At 51.9% G+C, this 25,487-nt stretch overlaps 1 protein-coding gene and 1 long non-coding RNA gene across 6 annotated transcripts; one reads left to right on the top strand and one right to left on the bottom strand.

The window, feature by feature from the left end:
• Window positions 1-203: 203 nt before the first annotated feature.
• Window positions 204-4,316, bottom strand: LOC136023381 (uncharacterized). Its single transcript, XR_010616567.1, has 4 exons — window positions 4,248-4,316; window positions 3,060-3,151; window positions 2,050-2,140; window positions 204-362 (listed from the first exon to the last, which is right to left on the bottom strand). It is a non-coding gene; the product is annotated as an uncharacterized LOC136023381 (long non-coding RNA).
• A 144-nt stretch (window positions 4,317-4,460) lies between these two features.
• On the top strand, window positions 4,461-24,356 carry TRNAU1AP (tRNA selenocysteine 1 associated protein 1). Of its 5 annotated transcripts, none has more exons than XM_065697781.1 (10): window positions 4,480-4,543; window positions 12,544-12,620; window positions 12,733-12,830; window positions 13,504-13,603; window positions 14,841-14,893; window positions 15,454-15,585; window positions 18,759-18,878; window positions 20,313-20,475; window positions 21,378-21,411; window positions 22,984-24,356. In XM_065697781.1, exons 3-10 carry the CDS (start codon window positions 12,745-12,747, stop codon window positions 23,118-23,120), a joined length of 825 nt encoding a protein of 274 aa, XP_065553853.1. In that variant the 5' UTR covers window positions 4,480-4,543; window positions 12,544-12,620; window positions 12,733-12,744; the 3' UTR covers window positions 23,121-24,356. The 5 variants fall into 5 exon arrangements, with proteins under 5 accessions (XP_065553852.1, XP_065553855.1, XP_065553857.1 ...); XM_065697782.1 differs by having other exon boundaries at window positions 12,544-12,626; XM_065697780.1 differs by lacking the exon at window positions 12,544-12,620 and having other exon boundaries at window positions 4,461-4,543.
• The last annotated feature ends 1,131 nt before the right edge of the window (window positions 24,357-25,487 follow it).

Here is a 25,487-nt window from a genome sequence, read left to right as displayed (position 1 = left end):
ACCATGGCCTCCTCTGGACTTGCTCCAACAGTAAATGGGACAGTAACAATTGAAACAGGGCAGGGCTTCTGTTTTCAGCCCCATCAGAAGTGTCTGTCTGGAGTTACTAGCTGCAGTTGGAGTTACAAAGCATACTCACTGCTGGGGTGACAAAGTCTATTTATTTAGTTTTTCTTAAAACATCATTGAATTAAAATCCCACAACTGACCGGAATGCAGACATCCTGGCCCATACCCCAGTATCCAAAACCAGGATTAAGAGTGTCCCATGGGATCGTTATGGAGGAGTTGTTGCCGCGAACATCCAGAACACTCTTCTTTGACTTCTCAACGCTTTTATAAGGTCTCTGAGGGTGAATTCCCTGCAGCACCAAGGAAGAAAACAAGAAACAGACTTATTTTTTGACCCTCATTCCTTGTAAATGACATCCAACAAGTTGAGCTGGCCCTGGCTTGGTGAGACACAGTGGTCTGTTACGTGATCCCTGTGGGAATAGAGGAGGCTTCCAAAGAAACTCCCTCAGAGGCATGAGTTAGGACATCCCTCAGCCAAGATACGGACTAGGTAAAAACTACAGAGGAACAGGGATCAAATGATAGTGTGGGAACAGGGATGCAAAACCAGCAAGAAGAGCACATATGCTCATAGAGGGGAAACTGGACAGACCTGGGATTGAATTCCTTCAGCCCTGTTTGCTCCTTGATGTGTGTAGGTATCCTCCATGCTGAACACTACATGTTGTTGCTCACAGCCACTCAGCTCAGAAGCCACTCGAGCTTGAAAGCTCTCCCTTTAAAGCAGCAGGAATGGAGTGTCCTTGTCCTGTTTGCTATTGGCTTTGCTGGGGAATCTGACAAAACCCACAGCAGCAGAGAGAGATGAGCACGGGACTATTCCAGAATTCTCTTAAAAGCAAGGCAAGAGAGAACATCAGGTCCCTATCACTGCACTGTGTTGCTATACAACAAACTGGATAAAAAAACTCCCAGGACATTCATATCAATAATGAGCTTTTACTCCCGTTTCCTTCAGAAACACCACTGGGAGCTAGAACTGGGTCAGAAATGACTTGTACTTGCTGTGAGATCCAGATGGGAGCAGCAAGTCCTCCCAAGAAATAAATAACAATGTCCAATCTACTGTAACCTGTAACTATGACATCCAAAAAAGATCCCACAACTCTGGATCACTTTAAGCTGCTTTATCTTCATCATCTAAAACAATGGCTTTGATCACATTATAATCTCTCATGCACTGATGGAAACCAGATTTCACTGCATATTTTCTCCTGCATTCCTTAAATGACTTTCAGAACCTCAGAAGCCATTCCAAGCTCAAGGATTTGCTTTATGTATCTTATTTTATGTCTTATTTCAACTATCCCTGGCCAAATCCATCCCTCATCCTAGGCCATTGGCTACAGTTGTCTAAGACAGAGGACAGACTTGGCATCTGTGAGACCCACAGCTCTAACACAGTAACACCCAGCACAAGGCAGAGAAACTACTGGAATCTGTTTCAAACTCCAGCTAAAATAGCAAATTCAAACCTCCCAGGCCGCATTCTCATGCTTAAAACCATCCACTTTAAAAGCTGAGATCACTCAGGGCTTCCTCTGGGACTCCAGTTCCTGAGGGCTGAAAGAGCTCTGGGCTCATAGTATCCAGTCCTTCAACAGGCTAAGCTCCAGTGACCAGCATCACCCAGCCCTGCCAGGGCCTTAAGGATCTCCCCTCCAATGGGATCCAGTAAATACCAACTGGAATTAACTCACCAGTTTGCAGGACCAAGTTCCTAGCACAAGAGGTGACAAGATACAGCAACATTTTGGCTGCTGACTCCTGACATCCACACACAGAGCATTAAGTCTTCCCATTAAGAGCTGCTGCCTCTTTGCCAGGTCACAAATAAACAGTATTTCAGGTCATAAATAAACAGCAATTCAGGTCATAATATTCTCCTGGCAGTGTTTTTGCTCTGTCACAGGGTTAGGTGCATCAACAGCACTCCAGATGTAACACTGTAACACTGAATACAAAATGTCTTACCTTCTGGTGATCCTGGCTTCCTTCTGCATTTTCCTTGCCCAACATCCACTCTATGGATTATCCCAGAAGAAGCAAGTCCTGTGTTACTCAGCTGGAAGGAAAAATGGAAAGGAGTTATTAAAGAAACTGGACTCACTTCCTCAAATGACAAAGAACAAAACCACTGCCTTTGAGTAGTTGTAAGTTAATAACAGAGTGAGTGCCAGCTCTGTGGGCTCTGGAGAGCTCGGTGCTAAGCAGTGGGTGCATGTTGCAAGGGAAAAACCCATTCTGAAAGCTGCCACCTGAGAGCAAGGACTTCAGAGAGGGGGAATTTGCAAGAGACTGTGTTGCCAGTGACACCCGAGGCACAAAAAGTGCCAGCTGACACCAGACACAGGAGATCTCAGCTATGTCGCTTGCTACCTGCCTGGATTTCATGCTAGATCCTGCAGTGTTGTAGGGAAAAGCTTGGAGAAACAACCTGAGCATGAAGAGAGAAGTGCAGACCCTGCCCAGTGTGAAGATGAAGGATTCTCAGTCTCCTGTAGCAACAGGATCCTGTAGTAAGGATCAATGTTCACTTTCCATCCCCAGGGAAGAGCAGAGTGAGGAATTTTTCCTTCTATTCCAGCTCGGTTTCACACATTAGTCACTGGGATGAGGATGCTCCAGGCAGGATTCACACATCCCTTCAGAAGCTGTTTGAGAGGATCGGCTGCTGCTCTCATCGCACTCTAACGGTCCCAATGCCAAATTCCACCACCGAAAAACACCCCCGGCCGACAACCGGCGGCCCTGTGCTGCCCTCTGACGGGCTGCACACAGCACAGCAGCACCGCAGCTCCCCGACACCACCAACCACAGAGGCACGAACAGCCCGCAGGGTTTGGAGTGTCCCTTTCACCAGGGATTTATGGATGTCCCCGGGATTTATGGATGCCGCAGTGACTGCACAACCACAGCCAGCTCTGTCCCATGCCTGCCTTCCCTAAGAGAATCCAGGGCTCACAGGCACACCAAATACCAACCAGTTCATGAGGGTGCCCCAGGTCCATTCGTCTCTGCTCTATCATAGTGGTCTCCTCTGCTTCAGGAGCTTCCACCCTTGCTGTTGGAAGGCCTGGGGACCAAGAAGGATAAGAGGGAGGATTACACTGGACCCAATCCAGCCCCATGTGCTGGGCTGAGCACCCCAAAGTGGGCAGTGCTCTAACCTCAGAGCCGGGGCAGCCCCGTTTGGCTGGGATCCGGCTCACAGCTTCTGCCCCTTTGGGTGGAGGGGAGCTGGGATTATGGCTTCTCACAGACCTCACCCTCGTGAACCCCACTGAGCCTTCAGACCCCTGCCAACAAGTGTCCTCATAGGATCCCAGCCTGGTTTGGGTTGAAGGGACCTTAAAGCTCCTCCAGCTCCAACCCCTGCCATGGGCAGGGACCCCTTCCACTGGAGCAGCTTGCTCCAAGCCCCTGTGTCCAACCTGGCCTTGAGCACTGCCAGGGATGGGGCAGCCACAGCTTCTCTGGGCACCCTGTGCCAGCGCCTCAGCACCCTCACAGGGAAGAGCTTCTGCCTAAGAGCTCATCTCAGTCTCCCCTCTGGCAGGTTAAAGCCATTCCCCTTGGCCTGTCCCTACTACTGAGCATACAGATGCCCAAAATGCCTTTAGAACACCACAACACTGGCAGCATCATTCCTTTACTACACCAGTTTGGGACACACAAGGAGTTTCCAGCATCCTCACACAGCGCATGGCACAGCCTGTGTGCTACTACACGGAATAATGAATTCTTCATTTCAAAGCCTCATGGTGTGTTTTAAGGCAGCCCCGTGGTGCGTGGGGGCCTGGGCTGTCAGCTCCAAGTGCTAACATGGATCCAACCCCCGTCTCCCGAAACACAGGGATCTTTAATGAGGAAATTTGGGGTTTCCTCTATTTCACACGTGAAGTTCTGGAGGACGCAAAGGACCCATTAGAGGGGCCGGAAGCTCAGTGTCTGACAGAAAGAGAAGGGACCCTCGGCCAGTGGAGACCCTGGAGCTGGTCCCTGTGCTCCCATCCACACACAGGCCCTGGAATGGGTGGCCTTTCCCCCTGCCTCAGTACTCCTGCCCCAGCCTTGACCCGCCATTGGGACCACCAGTGCCCCTCAGCTCCTTCCTCCTCCTCCCTTCAGCGCCTTCATCTCACTCCCTTCCTCCCAAGCCCGCCTCTCACCTCAGCCCCCACCTCGAGCACCCGAAACCCAAACCGCTCCTTCCCTCTCCTCACAGCCGCCTCCATCTCTCGCCCCCCCCGCCTGCGCTCCTCCTGCCGGCAGGGGGCGCTGCCGCAGCGCGGGGCGCCCCTTGGCGGCGGGGGCGCCGCTCTCTCCGCCCGCGGGAGGCGGCGGGGCGGGCCGCGGGCTCGGCGTGGGGCGGGCGGCGGGGCCGGGCGCGGGGAGTCGCGGCCCCGCTGGAGCCGCCGCGGGGCCTTGCGGGAGCAGCATGGCCGCCAGCCTGTGGATGGGGGACGTGAGTGTCCGGCCGGGACCCGCGCGGGGGGCTTTGTGCGGCGGGCAGCGGGGGCGGCCTGCCCGGCGGGAGGAGGGAGAGCGGCGGCGGCCCCGGGGGGAGCGGGGCTGGGGTGCGCTGAGCGGCGGGCAGCCGCACACTGACCCCTGCGCGCTGACACCCGCACACTGACACCCGCACATTGACCGGCTGATACCTGTACACTGACCCCCGCACACTGACCCCCGCACACTGACACCTGCACACTGACACCCGCATATTGACCGGCTGATACCTGCACACTGACACCCGCACACTGACCGGCTGACACCCGCACACTGACACCTGCACACTGACCCCCGCACACTGACACCCGCACACTGACCCCCGCACACTGACACCCGCGCACTGACACCCGCACATTGACCGGCTGATACCTGTACACTGACCCCCGCACACTGACCCCCGCACACTGACCCCCGCACACTGACCCCCGCACATTGACTGGCTGATACCTGTACACTGACCCCCGCACACTGACCCCCGCACACTGACACCTGCACACTGACACCCGCACATTGACTGGCTGACACCCGCACACTGACACCCGCACACTTAACGGCTGACACCTGCACACTGACCCCCGCACACTGAGCCCCGCACATTGACCGGCTGATACCTGTACACTGATCCCCGCACACTGACCCCCGCACACTGACACCTGCACACTGACACCGGCACCCTGACCCCTGCACACTGACACCCGCACACTGACACCTGCACACTGACCCCCGCACACTGACCGGCTGATACCTGCACACTGACCCCTGCACACTGACACCTGCACACTGACCCCCGCACACTGACACCTGCACACTGACCCCCGCACACTGACCGGCTGACACCCGCATACTGACCCCCGCACACTGACCCCCACACACTGACCCCCGCACACTGACACCTGCGCACTGACACCCGCACATTGACCGGCTGATGCCTGCACACTGACACCCACACACTGACCCCTGCGCACTGACCGGCTGATGCCTGTATGCTGACCCCCGCACACTGACCCCCGCACACTGACCGGCTGACACCCGCATACTGACCCCCGCACACTGACCCCTGCACACTGACACTCGCACACTGACCGGCTGACACCCGCACACTGACCCCTGCACACTGACACCCGCGCGCTAACACCCGCACACTGACACCCGCACACTGACCCCCGCACACTGACACCTGCACACTGACACCCGCACATTGACCGGCTGACACCCGCACACTGACACCCGCACACTGACACCTGCGCACCGACCGGCTGATACCTGTACACTGACCCCCGCACACTGACACCCGCACACTGACACCTGCGCACTGACACCCACACACTGACACCCGCACACTCACCGGCTGACACCTGCACACTGACACCCACACACTGACACCCGCACACTGACACCCGCACACTGACACCTGCACACTGACACCCGCACATTGACCGGCTGACACCCGCACACTGACACCCGCACACTGACCGGCTGACACCTGCACACTGACACCCGCACACTGACCGGCTGACACCCGCACACTGACACCCGCACACTGACTGGCTGACACCTGCACACTGACCCCTGCACACTGACCCCCGCACATTGACCGGCTGATACCTGTACACTGACCACCGCACACTGACCTCCGCACACTGACACCCGCACATTGACCGGCTGATACCTGTACACTGACCCCCGCACACTGACCCCCACACACTGACACCTGCGCACTGACACCCGCACATTGACCGGCTGACACCCGCACACTGACACCCGCACACTGACCGGTTGACACCTGCACACTGACCCCCGCACACTGACCCCCGCACATTGACCGGCTGATACCTGTACACTGACCCCCGCACACTGACCCCCCCACGCACTGACACCCGCACACTGACACCCGCGCACTGACACCCGCACATTGACCGGCTGACACCTGCACACTGACACCCGCACACTGACCGGTTGACACCTGCACACTGACCCCCGCACACTGACCCCCGCACATTGACCGGCTGATACCTGTACACTGACCCCCGCACACTGACCCCCCCGCACACTGACACCAGCACCCTGACCCCTGCACACTGACACCCGCACACTGACCGGCTGATACCTGCACACTGACCCCTGCACACTGACACCTGCACACTGATCCCCGCACACTGACACCCGCACACTGACCCCCGCACACTGACACCTGCACACTGACCCCCGCACACTGACCGGCTGATACCTGCACACTGACCCCTGCACACTGACACCTGCACACTGACCCCCGCACACTGACACCTGCACACTGACCCCCGCACACTGACCGGCTGACACCCGCATACTGACCCCCGCACACTGACCCCCACACACTGACCCCCGCACACTGACACCTGCGCACTGACACCCGCACATTGACCGGCTGATGCCTGCACACTGACACCCACACACTGACCCCTGCGCACTGACCGGCTGATGCCTGTATGCTGACCCCCGCACACTGACCCCTGCACACTGACACCCGCGCGCTAACACCCGCACACTGACACCCGCACACTGACCCCCGCACACTGACACCTGCACACTGACACCCGCACATTGACCGGCTGACACCCGCACACTGACACCCGCACACTGACACCTGCGCACCGACCGGCTGATACCTGTACACTGACCCCCGCACACTGACACCCGCACACTGACACCTGCGCACTGACACCCACACACTGACACCCGCACACTCACCGGCTGACACCTGCACACTGACACCCACACACTGACACCCGCACACTGACACCCGCACACTGACACCTGCACACTGACACCCGCACATTGACCGGCTGACACCCGCACACTGACACCCGCACACTGACCGGCTGACACCTGCACACTGACACCCGCACACTGACCGGCTGACACCCGCACACTGACACCCACACACTGACCGGCTGACACCTGCACACTGACCCCTGCACACTGACCCCCGCACATTGACCGGCTGATACCTGTACACTGACCACCGCACACTGACCTCCGCACACTGACACCCGCACATTGACCGGCTGATACCTGTACACTGACCCCCGCACACTGACCCCCACACACTGACACCTGCGCACTGACACCCGCACATTGACCGGCTGACACCCGCACACTGACACCCGCACACTGACCGGTTGACACCTGCACACTGACCCCCGCACACTGACCCCCGCACATTGACCGGCTGATACCTGTACACTGACCCCCGCACACTGACCCCCCCACGCACTGACACCCGCACACTGACACCCGCGCACTGACACCCGCACATTGACCGGCTGACACCTGCACACTGACACCCGCACACTGACCGGTTGACACCTGCACACTGACCCCCGCACACTGACCCCCGCACATTGACCGGCTGATACCTGTACACTGACCCCCGCACACTGACCCCCCCGCACACTGACACCAGCACCCTGACCCCTGCACACTGACACCCGCACACTGACCGGCTGATACCTGCACACTGACCCCTGCACACTGACACCTGCACACTGATCCCCGCACACTGACACCTGCACACTGACCCCCGCACACTGACCAGCTGACACCCACATACTGACCCCCGCACACTGACCCCCGCACACTGACCCCTGCACACTGACACTCGCACACTGACCGGCTGACACCCACACACTGACACCCGCACACTGACCTCCGCACACTGACCCCTGCACACTGACACCCGTGCGCTGACACCCGCACACTGACCCCTGCACACTGACACCTGCACACTGACACCTGCGCGCTGACACCCACGCACTGACACCCGCACACTGACACCCGCACACTGACCGGCTGATACCTGTACACGGACCCCCGCACACTGAACCCCGCGCGCTGACCCCCGCGCACTGACACCCGCGCGCTGACACCCGCACACTGACACCCGCACACTGACCCCCGCACACTGACCCCCGCACATTGACCGGCTGATACCTGTACACTGACCCCCGCACACTGACACCTGCACACTGACACCGGCACCCTGACCCCTGCACACTGACACCCGCACACTGACCGGCTGATACCTGCACACTAACCCCTGCACACTGACACCTGCACACTGATCCCCGCACACTGACACCTGCACACTGACCCCCGCACACTGACCGGCTGACACCCGCATACTGACCCCCGCACACTGACCCCCGCACACTGACACCTGCGCACTGACACCCGCACATTGACCGGCTGATACCTGCACACTGACACCCGCACACTGACCCCTGCGCACTGACCGGCTGATGCCTGTACGCTGACCCCCGCACGCTGACCCCCTCACACTGACCCCCGCACACTGACCGGCTGACACCCGCATACTGACCCCCGCACACTGACCCCTGCACACTGACACTCGCACACTGACCGGCTGACACCCACACACTGACACCCGCACACTGACCCCCGCACACCGACCCCTGCACACTGACACCCGTGCGCTGACACCCGCACACTGACCCCCGCACACTGACACCTGCACACTGACACCTGCGCGCTGACACCCGCACACTGACCCCCGCACACTGACACCTGCACACTGACACCTGCGCGCTGACACCCACGCACTGCCACCCGCACACTGACACCCGCACACTGACCGGCTGATACCTGTACACGGACCCCCGCACACCGAACCCCGCGCGCTGACCCCCGCGCACTGACACCCACGCGCTGACACCCGCACACTGACACCCACGCACTGACACCCGCACACTGACACCCGCACACTGACCCCCGCACACTGACCCCTGCACACTGACACCTGCGCACTGACACCCGCGCACTGAACCCCGCGCGCTGACCCCCACACACTGACACCTGCGCGCTGACACCCGCGCACTGACTCCTGCACACTGACACCCGCACACTGACCCCTGCACACTGACCAGCTGACACCCACACACTGACCCCCGCACACTGACTGGCTGACCCCCGCACACTGACCCCCGCACACTGACCCCCGCACACTGACACCTGCGCACTGACCGGCTGATACCTGCACACTGACACCCGCACACTGACACCCGCACACTGACCCCTGCACACTGACCGGCTGACACCCGCATACTGACCCCCGCACACTGAACCCCGCACACTGACCGGCTGATACCCACACACTGACACCTGCACACTGACCAGCTGATACCTGCACACTGACCGCTGCACACTGACCCCCGCACACTGACCGGCGGACACCCACACCCTGACACCTGCACACTGACCCCCACATACTGACCGGCTGATACCCGCACACTGACCCCCGCACATTGACCGGCTGATACCTGCACAACTGACCGGCTGATACCCGCACACTGACCCCCTCACACTGACTGGCTGATACCCACACACTGACTCCCGCACATTGACCAGCTGATACCCGCACACTGACACCCGTGCACACTGACACCCGCACACTGACTGATGGACCGCCACCCTCACACTGACTGACTGATACCCTCCCGCACTGACACCCTCATAAGCTCCTGGAGTGAACGACCCTCTCCTGTGCACACTGGCAGGCTCACAGGCTCCCACCCAGTCGGAAGCTCTGACCCCAGCCCAGCACACTGGTGAGCAGTTACACACCCACAGACACAGTCAGACACAGCCCCCCCGAATGACCCTTGTTGCACCCGTGGCACTTACACCAGTGTCCGGGCTGCCTGTGCTCACACTAGTGCACACTAATGTACGCTCACTCTTTGCTGGTGCTCTGTTAGGCACTTACACCCTCATGCCTGTGCACTTGCATGTGTGCAGGGTTTATGCACTGCTCATGTGCTTGTAGGCACTTGCATGCTCATGGTCGTACACTCCGAGGCCACCAGTTACACACTTACACTGCTTACTCACACGTGCTTGTGCTGCTCAGGTTGCACGCTTGTGCACACACTTGCAGGCACTCACATGCTTGGATGCACCTACCTGAGAGTATCCCTCACTACAGCGTGCTCACTGTGGGTGCACTCACACACTTGGAAGGATTTGCAGTCTTCCGCGTGCACACACACTCCTGAGCACTTACACACACAGCAGCTCCCTAATTCCTCCCTGCTTGTGCACCTGCAGCACGCTCACACTCGCAGATGCTTCTCTCCCTGCCTGCTCACATGCACGCTCACAGTGACGTGCACCACAGAGTGTCCCTTGTTGTCCGCCCTTCACTCACACTCCACACACCCTCATACTCCTGTGCCTGTGTCCCTTCCCCTTTCCACTGTGCACACACTTTCACGCATGTATGAGTATGAAACACAGCAATACATGTATGAAAGTATGTGTACTCACCCCCAGCGCATGGCACCCACCACGCTCTTGTCTGCATGTGCTCACGTTGAACTCTAGCACCTGCACTGGCTGTGTCTATGACTTTCACACAGTCATATCCACAGTCCCACCACGGTATCGTGGTGTCCTTGCTGCCTGCCACATGCTGCACACACCTACTCAGAGCCAGGCGTGTGTAGTTACACCAGTGTGTGCAGTTACAGCAGCGTATTTCCATGTTGCCTGTTACCTGCAAACGCATCTTCCTCCTCACAGACCCACAGCAGCACGTTCCCTGGGCCTGCCTGCACACACAAGGACCCTGTAGCCTTCCTCAGCCCCTCTCACATCTGTGGGGTCGCCGAGGATCCTGCTGGGTGCTTCTCTCATACACACACTCACACACAGCAGGTGTGCATTGCACACACACACTGACACGTCAGGGAGTCTTTCACCCCCTGCTGCTCATGCAAGCAGACTCCATGGAGTTTGCTGTTTCTCTTTTACTCAGACAAAGGGTTATCCAGCACCTCTCCACCATAAAGTCATCTTTACAGTTACCACTCTCACAAGCAGCCTGTGGCTCTTTGGAACATACACATACACAGCTAGCAAGAGTTACCTGTTGCCTTTATGAGTCTGGCTTTCCTGTGCACACAGCCCACAGGATCACCCTCTGCACGGCACATCTGGACAGGGTAGTGCTGCTTCCTGCTTCTGGCACACGTAGCAGGGTCACTTCTGCTTTACACTCCCACTTCCACGGGGCATCTGCCACCTTTTGTGCATCCTGGCAAGTGCAATGTGGGCACTGCACAAGCCTGTGCATTCTGTCACTTGCACAGGTGACAGAGCTACCAGGTACCTGGCAGACACATCAACGTGCTCGAGGGCTGTCAGCTCCCACGAGGGCATCTGTCTGACTCACACAGGTGTAGAGACACTTAGAGGGGTATAAATGTACAGATGTGTGCAGTGCTCTCCGTCAGGATATCCCCTGCACAAAACCTTCATTTCAGTTAGCTCCCTCAGCACTTCCTGTTAGAGAGAGGCATCCTTTTCCCTCAGTCCCTTCATAGAATCTCAGCCTGGTTTGGGTTGGAAGGGATCTTAAAGCTCATCCAGTGCCATGGGCAGGACACCTTCCACTGGACCATGTTGCTCCAAGCTCCATCCAGCCTGGCCTTCATCGTACGTTTGCTCCAAGTTGCAGCACTGTTTCATGCTCTTCGGCCACTGACACCGTACAGACACCTCCTCTCCAGCGTGTGCACTCACTGCCCTTCACACACCCTCTGACACTCCCCCTGTCACCCATGACAAACACACGGTCAGTGCACCCACTTATAGGTTCCCCCTTTTGAGTCCTGCCCTGTGTACCTCGTGTTCTGGGAGGTAGACAAAGCTCAGCAGCCCCCTGCCCAGCTCCATGGGGACCATTACCTGCCACATGCCACCCGTTCCTCATAGCACCCCAACAATGCTGGCCCAACCTCAGTGTGCACACAGAAGGAGCCTTGCCACCTCCTTGTCCCCTCCTCCGTGTCCTGAACGCTCAGTTTGTTGCTGTATGTTTTCTGAGTGGCTTTTGTCCTTCTGTGAAAGCTCCCTGTTCTCTGAAATTCATGCTGTCTCTTGGGTTCCACTTTGCAGACTGTTGAGCCTGGTTCATGCATGCCTGCTGGTTTTGAGTGGCATCGACCCTCTTAAATGAGTCTTCTTTTTGAAGTGTAAGGGTAAAATCCTTCTCAATAATGTTTTAACTGCTTAGGGGGACATTGACACAAAAATTCTCCTGTTTGTCGATGCCTGGGCCTAATTTTTCCTCTCTTGCTTTTATAGCTGGAGCCATATATGGATGAAAACTTTGTTTCAAGAGCCTTTGCCACCATGGGAGAGCTCGTACTGAGCGTAAAAATCATTCGAAACAGGTTGACAGGGTAACTGTTTATGCTTGTTCTCAGTTTGTTCTACCAAAGGATTGAACCATTTGCCCTCTGTGTGGTGTCACTGTGGTCCTGTCAGCATTAGGGTGATTGTCACATTGAGCTTTTCACCAGGGCTGCCACCAATCTGGGTGCATGGTGGTAGCAGTGGAGAGGACAGTTGCTGGCTCTTTGACTATCAGCAAGCCAAGGTTGAGCCCTCGTGCTGCAGCACTTCAGGACTTGTTCAGAGAGGTGTACTGTGCCAGACAGGCTCTCTTGGAGTTACACTGCCCGTAACTGGCCTGAAAGCTTTAGTGCCAGGCTGGCGTTCATCGTGGCAGTAGTGCGTGGTGCTGGCAAAGGTGGGAATTCTGCCTTCTATATTCGTGTAGATGTTGTCATTTCAGTTTCCAACTGGTTGGGAGACTTGGGTGGGAAAACTTCTAGTGAATGAAAGCAGAAACAAAACTAATTGTGAGCCAGACTATTTGACATGACTTACTGGTAAGTAGGGGCTACCTTGACTTGAGATAAAGATGCCTTTGCTGGCTTCTTTTTGGGAGCTGCTGTCTATCTTTTGAAACAGAAATGGTCCTAAGTATTGCAACTATAGCAAACTCCCTCCTGGTTATGTGAAATGTGTTTTAAATGTGAACTCTTTCTCTCTCCTGTGTCCTGTGTTCAGAATTCCAGCAGGCTATTGCTTTGTAGAGTTTGCAGATCTAGCTACTGCAGAGAAATGTTTACACAAAATCAATGGAAAACCGCTTCCTGGGGCTACACCGGTGAGTAACTGGAGTCAGGCAGTTGAGAACCACAACTAGGAAGGAATAGATAGCAACAGAGCTGTATTTGGAATGGTTACAGATGAATTCAATAGTTAGCAAACTGGGATTCTCCTTTTTTTTCTAGTTAAAGTGATGAGCATAACACTGCAAATGTTCTTATGCAGAAAAGTGTTGGAAAACCCACTCATATCTGTGTGAATGGGATAGAATCCAGGTATAGATCTGGTGTGGTGTGAGGTTTTCTGTTTTCTTGTCTTTTTGAACCTTTTTACTCTTACCACAGTTGTACTAATGTGAAAGAACAAGTTAAAAATAGATTGAGTATCCCTTCCACAGTCCTCCACAGTCTCTCCAGTTGTAGCTCCATCTTAATTTGTCTCAGTGTGTAAGTTCTTACATATGTACCGGATGAACTTGGGAGTTCATCCTGAGTTGTGAGAAACTTGGGTTTGCAACAGAAATGTGACTTTTAAGCCTTGTGTTATTCTTGACCCTTAGCAAGCAAAAGTTACTCCAAACTATTTACAGCGCAGGAGCTAGGCCATTGTGTAACTGCAGCATGTAACAAACGTCTTGGATATGTAAAAGGTAGTTAGGAGGAAGAATAGTCACCGTGGCTAATTTTAGGCTGTTGACTTCAACGTGGAGTAGATTAAAATGGGATGGCTGACACAGCTGCCCGTTGTACCCACAGGAGCTGGCTGCAGGAGCTGGGATGACTGCTTCCTGAAGCAGCTCTAGAACGGCCTCAATTACACTGGGAGGTAGTCAAGTAAATTTATGATACCTCTTTCAGTGTAATTAATACCCTGAGCACGAAACTGGGAAGTTCAGGTTGAGCCCTTTGGTCAGCTTCCTGAGAGGACGGCAGCCCCGTCAGAAGGGGTAGATGAGAATCCTGGAGGGATTTGTTTCACCTGCCCTGCTTAATACTCAAATCAGAGCCCATGATTAAAGGAAGTTAATCTTCCTCAGTGCCTTCTTAGTCACCAGAGAGACAAAGAGAGCAGCTCCTGCAAGGAGTAAGACAATCACTGAAGTTTAGCTTCAGGAATAGCCACAGTTTAATTCCAAACATGGTGGTGTGTAGAGGGATGATGTATGTAGCACGTGTTGGGAGCTACAGATGTCAGAGAGCCAGTGCAGGCAGCCAGAATCAGTGTATTGTGTTTCCTAATTGTGTGGCTTCACACAGAACATCTGAATGCATGGATTCATTTCTGCCTTGTTTCAGGCAAAGCGATTTAAACTGAATTATGCAACGTATGGGAAACAGCCTGATAACAGGTAAATGTTCAGTATTTAATATCAAGTTTGCTGGTTAATGCCTCTGTATCATTTGCCTTGCAAAGGGTATTCAAAACACGCAAACCCACAAGTTCCTCAGTGCCAGTCTTTAGCAGAGGGAGGATAACTTACACTGCCTGTTGGGTTTATGCTTTGCTTTCTGTGTGGCGCAGCAGATGTGTCAGGAGTGTCTTTGAACTGTTTAAACTCTGTAGCACCAAAGTATCTCATTTGTGTATTATCATTTAAGATCAATACGTTGGAAATAGCAAAGCTATTAACGAGACCTTAATGTTTTCTTGCCCTGTTGAATACCCTGATATTATCTTTCAATAGCAATAGTAGTGAATAGATGGGTTGTGCTGCTTGAATTGACTTGAAACACAATGTCAATAACAATTCTAAGTCACTGAAGCAACTTAGCTGGTAACACTTTGAATTATCCATTAGATGCTCTTTTAATATCACTTCTCTCTGCAGTTCAGGCTGTTAGCTGTCACTCAGCATGCCTCTTTGGTTTGTGTCATTGTGCTTAAGGAGTTTTCTCTTGGTTTCTTTAGTCCAGAATATTCCCTTTTTGTGGGAGACCTGACTCCTGACGTGGATGATGGCATGTTATATGAATTTTTTGTTAAAGTTTATCCCTCGTGTAGAGGTGGCAAAGTCGTTTTGGACCAGGCAGGAGTATCCAAGTAAGTCATCTTTTAGTTGTTCTTCTCTTTCACTTCACATGCAACAATAGGAAAGATAGAATGCATTAAGGGGAAAAGCATAGTTCTATAAGCTTAGAATACAACGTTCTTGGATGTTCAGTTACAGTGTGCTTGGGTTCTGACAGTCCCCACAGCATCCTGTCACTCCGTGTGATGCCCTTTGTGTGTTGGCAGCATGTTACAGAACATGCTCAAGATCTCTCCTCTTTCTCACATAAGGTTCAGTCTTAGCCATATTGGTTTGAAGGAATCTCTGGAGGTCTGTGATCTGACCTCCCACTTGGAGCAGGATGGCTGCCAACATTCGATAAGGTCAGCCAGGAATTGTGCAGCCTGGAAAACTTCCCTGGATGGGGATAATACAACCTCTGGGCAGCCTGTTCCAGAGGTGTACAACATCCTTAGTAATGAAGTCCTTCATGTACAACCTGAACCTCTTGCAGAGCTGCTTAGTCACTCTCTGGCTGTTAAGTATCGTGCTGTTACTGCCACCTCACCTGAGACCAGCACTGGGTGGGCTCCGAGCACCTCAGAGGTGTAAACCCAGTGGTTCTTTTGCTTCAGTCTCTGCCTACAAAAGAGCTGTTGGGTGATGTGAGTCGGACCAATAGTTAAGCTTCGGGAAGTGTTGGTAAGTGCAGGCCACAGGGAAAGGGAATCTGTGGTAGCTCTGTAAGTGGGGAAGGAGCAGGGACTTAAAGTCCTATAGCTGGGAAGAGCGAGGCTATCTCCCCTATCAGCACCAGGGTGTTGCTGCCAGGGGCTTTGTTGTGACTTGTGCAGTTACTCAAAGCTGAGGCAACTGCAAGTGTTGGTGTGGTGTGAGAGAGGAACCTGGGGCTTGTGGACGTGCCTAGTGGTAGATCAGGAAAGCTTCAAAGCACCTTTTTCCCAGCACCTCTTGTTGAGGCAAGAGAAGAGCCTGATGCCTTAGAACTGCGCTGACCTCTTTGCTTTCTGATGAGGGTGCAGCTTGGGGGGTTCTCGTAACTGCAGGGATAGGACAGAATGTCCTGGCCACAAAGAAATGCTTTCTTGGTGGGTTTTCTCCTGTACTAAAAGCTGGTTTAGCTACTGGTGTGCCAAAAACTTTCTCCCTTGCTGCACCCAGCATCTATTCCTATGCGCTACATCCCACCCTTTATCTGTCCCATCTCTGGTTTGGAACTGCCAATCTTCCTGCTTTCGCTTACTCCTCGTTCCATCCAAAAACCATGACAAGTGCAAGGTCCTGCACCTGGGTTGGGGCAATCCCAGGCACAGCTACAGACTGGGCAGAGAAGAGATTCAGAGCGGCCCTGCGGAGAAGGACTTGGGGGTGCTGGTTGATCAGAAAATGAACATGAGCCGGCTGCAGTGTGCGCTCGCAGCCCAGAAACCAACCGTATCCTGGGCTTCATCAAAAGGAGTGTGACCAGCAGGTCGAAGGAGGTGATCCTGCCCCTCTACTCTGCTCTCGTGAGACCTCACCTGGAGCATTGTGTGCAGTTCTGGTGTCCTCAACATAAAAAGGACATGGAACTGTTGGAACAAGTCCAGAGGAGGCCACAAGGATGATCAGGGGACTGGAGCACCTCCTGTATGAAGATAGGCTGAGGACGTTGGGGCTGTTCAGCCTGGAGAAGAGAAGGCTGCATGGATACCTCATAACAGCCTTCCAGTACCTGAAGGGGACCTGTAGGGATGCTGGGGAGGGACTCTTCGTCAGGGACTGCAGTGACAGGACAAGGGGTAATGGGTTAAAACTTAAACAGGGGAAGTTTAGATTGGATCTAAGGAGGAAATTCTTTCCTGTTAGGGTGGTGAGGCACTGGAATGGGTTGCCCAGGGAGGTTGTGAATGCTCCATCCCTGGCAGTGTTCAAGGCCAGGTTGGATGAAGCCTTGGGTGAGATGGTTTAGTGTGTCCCTGTCCATGGCAGGGGGTTGGAACTGGATGATCTTGAGGTCCTTTCCAACCCAAACTATTCTATGATTCTAAAAGGCTGCAGTTCATGCCCATCATGGGGCAGGAACTGCTCTGTACTAGCTGCCAGTGGGGACCTACTATGAGCAGTATGTGATGAGTACGTGATGCCACTTTCAAAAGAGCATGTTACATGGTGTTGCAGAGTTCCCACAGAAGAGATAATGTGCTGTAAATGTACACCCTTGCTTACAGTCGGTGCTTTTCCCCAGGTAGACAAGCCCTTACCCTCCCAACCTCTTTCCTTCACCCAGATGGATTCCTCTTTCCCTCCCACACCTATGTCTTTGATCTTTCTGCTGCAGGAGGCAGCCCAGCCCATGCTGGGATCCTGGCACTGCCCTCTTGGGTGCTGTTGTATTGCTTCTGACTCACTACAGCAGCAGAAGCCCACGCAAAGGACCTTTGGGGTTGGAGGAGAATTCATATTGGCTGTTGTGCAGAGCTGCCAGCACCACAGTGCAGGATTGCTGCAGTCCAAGGCTTGCTGGCTGGGTGCTAGCCCTGTTCCAGTTGTGCTGTCAGAGCAGGTTTTAGCAACTTGACGTTAAGAGCTCATTTTCAGGTCCACTCTTGAGAACACCAATGGGGCTGTGCAATTGTTCAGAGTAATAAAAGCCTATTTGAGTGTTTTCCTGTTGCAAAAAGGACTTGATTAGAAAGTCTATCTTAGCCAATCCTACACACAAGTGATGTTTTCCTTCACAGCGAGGCAGTTTTAGCTATAAGCAGCGCCTCTGTCGTGTCAATCCTGTGCTGACTTGCAACCATGTAGATTATCTATATGCTCCTGGTGCAGATTTGAGGCTTTGCTACTGTTCATGCATTTCAACACGGCTTGTGTCAGCTTATTTCCAGTTCCTCAGAATCCACTGGTACAGCACCCTGTGCCAGTGCCTCTACATCCTCACAGGGAAGAGCTCATCTCCATCTCCCCTCTGGGAGGTTAAAGCCATTCCCCTTGTCCTGTCCCTACATCCCTTGTCCAAAGCCCCTTTCCAGGCTTCTTGTAGCCCTTTTATGCACTGAGAGCTGCTCTAAGGTCTCCAGTAAAAGCAGGGACAGCCCTAATGAAGGCATTCCTTTTGCTGTGTTCTTCAGCACCTCTTTTACCTTCCCTGTAAATACATGTTTTAAAGTGGCTTCTTTTGCTGTTATTTCATTGGAGCCGTTCTGTATCTCTGCAGAGGTTACGGGTTTGTGAAGTTTACGGATGAGCTGGAACAGAAAAGAGCCCTGACCGAGTGTCAAGGAGCTGTGGGCTTGGGCTCCAAACCTGTACGCTTGAGTGTGGCTATACCAAAAGCGTGAGTATGAGAGCAGGCAGGGGTTCACTAGAGCACTGTGAAGTGAAACCAATGTCTTTTAGTGCTTTGGCTACAATTCCTGGATGTTTCCATCCCAAAGTGAAGGAATACCCAAGGAACAATTAGCTAGAGTATCAGAATGCCCAGGAATCCCAAAGAATTCTAATGTTAGCTCTAGAGTTAAGCATTTAACACTGTTTTGAATTGTATACATTATTAAATACACACACACTATATTTAAATCTGATCATTTTTTAAAGTATAATGTTCCTTTGTGTTAAATTGCAATTGTCTAAATCTGCTTCTTGATTTCTGGGTAGCAAAGCTCAATGACCTTGCTAATTCTGTGATAATGTCTACTACATATAAGTCTTTTGGGGCAGGGATTAACTTTGTTTTCTGTGTTTGTTCAGAACCTGATACAATGAGATCCTGCTCTGACTTGGGGCTCGTAGCACTAGGGTAATACGAATCATAGTAATTGCTCCCTATTTGAATAACATTTAGGTTTTCAGGCACCTCAGAAGTCTTGGGGGGTTGAGGAAGAGAAAAAGGGGGTGTATCGTGGTGAGAAGATTGCTGCTGTTTCCCTCCTCCTACTTCTCACTAATTTCATCATTAGACATAGCTTGATGTGTGACATACTTCCATTTTCAAGCAAGATCTGTCATCTCATTACTTTCCCATCTCAATAATCTGGTGGGATTCCTAATTCCTTGGAGAAAAGCTGCCGCTTGATGGCAGGGAATGGGGATTTCAGGCAACATACAGGCTATTTTAAATGGTTTTAAGATTAAGGATTTCTTTTATTATTTGTAGTCCTTTTCACTTCATGGGCGTTTCCAGCTCTGTGCACTCATGAACTCAGATTCAGAGAGCCTGGGGTCAAGGAGTCATTGCTTTAAGCTTCTGCACAACAGTGGCAGAGGGAAGAGGGTTTTGCCCGTTCTTGCTAAAGAAAACCCCATTCCTTTTGCAAGGCTCTCAGTCTTTAACTCTTCTTGTAAAGCAAGACTCAGTACCCGGTGGCAGGAAGCTGCAGAGCACTTCACTCCCTCCTATTTATCAGAAGGAAAAAGGGACCCAAGATTTTGGATCATGGTTCAGGATTGTTGTAAACTGAGGCGCCTAGTCCTGAACTCTCCCCTTCACAAAGGCAGGAAGTGATACTCCATTAACTCATAAGGAATGAAAGCAATTAATGAAGATGAATATAGGAAAGAGCATTAATTGAAAGACTTCTTTCTTCCTGCAAATGTATGCAAATGATAAATGCTGCTGCAGTGAATAGTGGATCTATTTTAAAGACTGAATTTGCATGTTAAACTAAGCCTTGCCTATGCACCATGGATACAAATCTTAAGCTCTTTCATTGCTTTTTTACCTGGTTCATTCTTGGCAACTTAATTCCTGCTTTTTTTCTTTTTTTCCAAGTAATCGTGTGAAAGCCATGGAGTACAACCAGATGTACAACTATAACTATAACCAGTATTACCAACAATATCACAACTACTATGCGCAGTGGGGCTATGACCAGAACACGGGCAGTTACAGCTACAGCTATCCCCAGTATGGATACACCCAGAGCACAATCCAGGTAGGGCAGTGTGACATACTCACTCTTCAGTGCTCTGTCAGCACAGAAACTCCCCATAGCTTACAAAACAGTAATGGATATATTTCCTCATCAAGCTATGGGGTCTTAATATGAGGAAGGAAAACTGTTGAGCACACCCTGGTGTGTACTGTTGCCTTTTCGGGGGGGGATATTGCTGGGACTGGAAGAGAAGAAAGCTCTGGAGGACGCAAAGGGTCTCTTAATAGAGCTGTCATGGTAGAAAGGTTCTCTTGATATGGCCAGTTTTAGAGGGTAGAACAAAAGAGGACACCTACCCTACTACACCACAGGCACAGAAACTGCTGCCTCAGAAGTTTAGTGTGGCCTGATTCAGACTGGAGAAGAGAAGGCTCCTGAAGGGGAGACCTGAGAGCAGCTCCAGTGCCTAAAGGGGCTGCAGGAAACCTGGAGAGGGGCTTGGGACAAGGGCCTGTAGGGACAGGCCAAGGGGAATGGCTTGAACCTGCCCGAGGGGAGACTGAGATGAGCTCTTAGGCAGAAGCTCTTCCCTGTGAGGGTGCTGAGGCGCTGGCACAGGGTGCCCAGAGAAGCTGTGGCTGCCCCATCCCTGGCAGTGTTCAAGGCCAGGTTGGACACAGGGGCTTGGAGCAAGCTGCTCCAGTGGAAGGTGTCCACTAGACATCATCACTGGATGAGCTTTAAGGTCCCTTCCAACTCAAACCACTCTCTGATTCTATTCTGTGATTCTATGATCTCCCTCATGGAGTCTGTTGGGAGTAGAACACAGGACTTAATGTGTGAATAATTCTGTTGTCATCAGTCAGCTCTACGTCAGTATGTGACAGCAGTGATCAGCAGGTGATGTCTGTAAAAGGAAAGGTAAATCTCTGCTGTCCTAAGGGTTTTGTTTTGCCTTGCAGACATATGAAGAAGTTGGTGAGGATGCATTGGAAGGTACGTTTCTCAAACTCTATGTTGAAGTTGTCTGTTCTGCACGAGTTAGAGACATCTAATCTGAGGTCTGAGAAAATCTGCGTCCTTGTTTTACAGTTGCTGCTCACTGAAACTGACTCCTCCAGCACTGAGATTTTAATCTCCTATAGTACTCAAACCTTTATCCTTTTTTAAAGTGTTTCTTTCTGTTATGCTACAAAAAACAATGGAGGTATTCGATTTTCCTGTAAAATCTTGGAATTTAGAAGCCAGGATACTTCACTGTGGTTTTAGCTTAAAAAAGAAATCACGTCAGTTAGCACAGTGATCAGGTACTTCCTTTATCAGTCATTGGGTCATTAGTCATTGGTTTGGATAAATGTACAGCAGTTTTCATTTATTAATGCAAGAAAATAATCAATTCATAGGAGCAGTTTCACATGGCTGTCTTGAGTGGAATATACACTGTGTAGTGTAGCTTATTCTTCCATGTGGTGACAGTAGAAAGCAGCTGGATCCTTTACAGGATCCATAGGTATCAGTATCAACATCAATGAGAAAGCCCTGAATGGCTTTTAAAAGCATTTCAGGAGGGGTTTTCTTGCTCTGAAACACACCAGCTCTATAGGTGGACTGTCTCTGGGGTGTCTTTTTCTCATCGGTTAAATGAACAAGTTGAAATTTGGAGGAAAATTAAATAATCTATCACCAGTGTATTGTTTCTGAGCTGTGTTCTGCTGCGATGTGTTACGACACGATGCAGCTAATGCCAAACGTGTTTACAAGCCTTTTATTCCTGAGTGCTTGATAGTTTTTCCTCCAGTCAGCTGGTTGCTTCACACTGTGCTAGTCACTCACTAACCTGTGTGATTGTGCTGCTCTGATAACCTGAGCTGTAGATTGTGGGTGTTGCTCAGTGAGCTTTACATCCTCCAAATGGTTTGGGGAATATGATGAGTCAATGATTGGGAAATGCTGCAGTAGCAGCAGGATCGTGCCCTCTGTGTTCCTATCCAGCTCCAAAATGCTTTGCAGACATTTCTTGCAAACAGCTGTCAGCTCGGGGCTGTGTTCATATGTCATTCACTGGGCGTTGCTGCCCCTCTTTGGGTTACTAACTGTGAAATGCTTTGAGATGTCCGAGGCTTTGGCAGACGAGCTCTGGTGACTCTTGTTGCAGCACCTACGGTCCCCAGCCATCCCCAGCAGCCACTCTGACCCCGTAGTGGAGGGAGCAGAATGGACCACGTGCCTGCGCCTCCGCTTCGCCACTTGGCAGTCGGTGCCTTAGTGCTCCCCACCTTCTTTGGCAGTTTAAGTGGCTACCCTGGGCTGCGAGGTGCAGGTACGCGTCCTCTCCGTTCACTCTGCTATGGGGGCAGTCACCACTGCAAAGAGGGACATACTTGGATGGCGTGGTTTCTTAACGCGTTGCAGAAAGGGCTGATCTGGTCAGGCTCACGGTTGGGCAGGTGCTGGGAGTGTTTTGTGACTCTCCCCAGCTTTGTTTTAATCAAACTAACACGTTTATGGGGTGTGGGTTTTCCTTCCTAAAGCTTTTGGTATGTGACCTATTTGTCTTTCCTCCTTTAGATCCAACGCCTCAGCTAGACGTCCATGAAGCAAATAAGCAGTTTATGGAACAGAGTGAAGAGCTCTATGATGCCTTGATGGACTGTCATTGGCAGCCTTTGGACAGTGTCTCTTCAGAGATTCCAGCCGTGTTATAGCCTCAGGCTGAGGCACTGTGTCTGTGTGACAAGCCCGCCAGTGTGCTCCAGACTGTTAATGCTGCACCAGGACCCTGCAGTAGTGAGGGGTGGCCCTTTCTCCATCCAGGTCTGTTACTCGAAGTACAGGAGGACTGTGGCCTTCCCTGTACGGAATGAGTATCTTAGGAGCATCATGGTAAACTTTTATTCGTGGGGAAAGTTAGAACTGCAACAGTTTTATTCCTTTTGTCTTGAAATGAACTCTTATTTGGGAATTGTAATTTATAAACTCTCAGCGAGATGGCACAGGGGAAAGACTCTACTCCAACGTCCAATAAAAAAGTTGGTCTTTTAAGTAAAATCACCCTTTGCATTTGGTTCCTGCCCGTCTTTCTGCTTTGCTGCCCATTTAACCATCTTCAGTTCTCTGATCCAACTCCCACGAATGGGTTCTTTTAAGGAATCATTGCTGGATACCACTGACATGTTGCAAGGTGACTGGGTAAGGTTACTGTGACTTGAGGATGGGGAAGAACCACATAGATGAAAGCTTATGTTCTCTTTGAGCTAGCCTGTGTAGAGCTCGGTGTTCTTAACCTACCTGAAGAGCTTTTTGGAGAGTAAAGACGGAAAGGAGCGTTGTAAAACTACTCCAGACCGATGCCTCCAGTCTGGTGATGTCTCTCACGTTTGCCTTGCTTCTCCACTTGTCTATAAGGAAACAATTCCCCAGCAGCCAACCAGTTTAAAACACTTTTACCAGCAGCCTTCTTTAAACCTTATTTTGTGTCTCATGTTTCATTGTGGATGAAAAATGGTCTCATTGAGGTGATGAGATTTCCCTTCCACTGTCCTGTCAGAGTGAACCTGGTGAAACTGAAGATCCTGCAGCAAAAACGGGTCAGAGCAATCGCTGTATTGTCCAACAAATTGTTGCTGCCCTGGAAAGCAGTTTTTTACTGGATGTTGTATAAGCTGGATGGTCAAGCAATATTATTTAAGCTAAGATTATGTTGCATTAGAGGTGAAAGCGAAAAATAATCGCACTTCTGTACATGTTCTAAGCCCTTTCCAGGCTTTTGTGCCTTAACTCTTGGAGAACTAGGAACAAAAACTACCTGCAATAAATGTCTATCCAAGAAATGGCTTGGTAACTGAAATTGCTGCTGCAAAGCAGTTCATTGCCTCCCTGCCCATGTTGAGGCAGAGATTTGCCACGAGATTTCAATACTTTCATAAAGCCTAATTCTGCTACCCCTTTGTGTCCATAGTTGTGATGTATTTGTCAGTCTGTGCTCTTCTTACCGACTGCAGTGGTTGAACGTGCTGTGGCTATGAGGGGAGCAGTGATGTGATACAGGTGCTGAATGACTGCAGGCTCCCTGTGTCTTCTGCTGTAAATTCTTCCCTCCTGCTGTGCATCTGACTGTGCTGTGGGCTGTTACCAATGTCCTAAACTTCAGTTGCTCTGAATTTAAGGAGATGAATGTTCCCTGCCTGTGCTGGGAGCATTTCAGAGATGGAGGAGAGAAGAGTGCTTTGTTGCTTCTGACGGAGCTGCTCAGCTCAGAGGATGCCCCTCTTCTTGAAAAGGGCATTTCAGAGGTGATGTAAAGGGGGTTTATGTTCTGCTGTTAATGGCTTTCTAGATCGTTCTATTCCTGTGCTGCAACAGCGCTACCCTGGTGCCCAGCCGTCATAAGACAGTTGGACCTGTCTTATCCATCCAGATTTTAGCTTTTATAGTGCAGCCTTCATAATTTGACCTGAAACCACGCTTCCTTTATCAATATCAGTTTATGCTGTACTTCTAAGGCTGTGTAATAATCCCTGGTGCACAGATAAGCCATCTCCATCCAAGCCTGTCTCTAAAGGACAGCAGAGCAGGTTAGCACAGAGCAGCACTCCACACAGACAGTGACCCTGTGGCAAATCATTTTGCTCTCTACTGTTGTTTCTGTGGTGGAAAGCTGGTCATGGTTGGTCCAACCCATCATAATCCCCTAGTTTCATAGAATCATAGAGTGGTTTGGGTTGTACCTTAAAGCTCATCCAGCTCCAACCCCCTGCCACAGGCAGGGACACCTTCCACTAGAGCAGCTTGCTCCAAGCCCTGTCCAGCCTGACCTTGGGCACTGCCAGGGATGGGGCATCCCATGTTCCAGCAGAGCTGTGTATATCCAGACCCTTGGGCCCTTCCTTACGTGTAGAAAGAACAGTTTGGGAGGACAGAGGCCAGCAGAGGATACCCACCAAAGCCTGTTTACTGTTGCTGCAGAGCTGAAAATAGCTCCTGCATTTCCTTTTCGGAGCGAGGGTTGACGTGAGGCTCTGGGCCGCGTTCCCTTGATGCAGGAGCCAGTTTTTGGGGGTTGTTTGTGAGAC

This window comes from Lathamus discolor, chromosome 18 (genome assembly GCF_037157495.1).
Source record: "Lathamus discolor isolate bLatDis1 chromosome 18, bLatDis1.hap1, whole genome shotgun sequence".
NCBI lineage: Eukaryota > Metazoa > Chordata > Aves > Psittaciformes > Psittacidae > Lathamus > Lathamus discolor.
The sequence above is the reverse complement of the archived record's forward strand: the minus strand, read 5'-3'. Positions and strand labels throughout refer to the sequence as shown.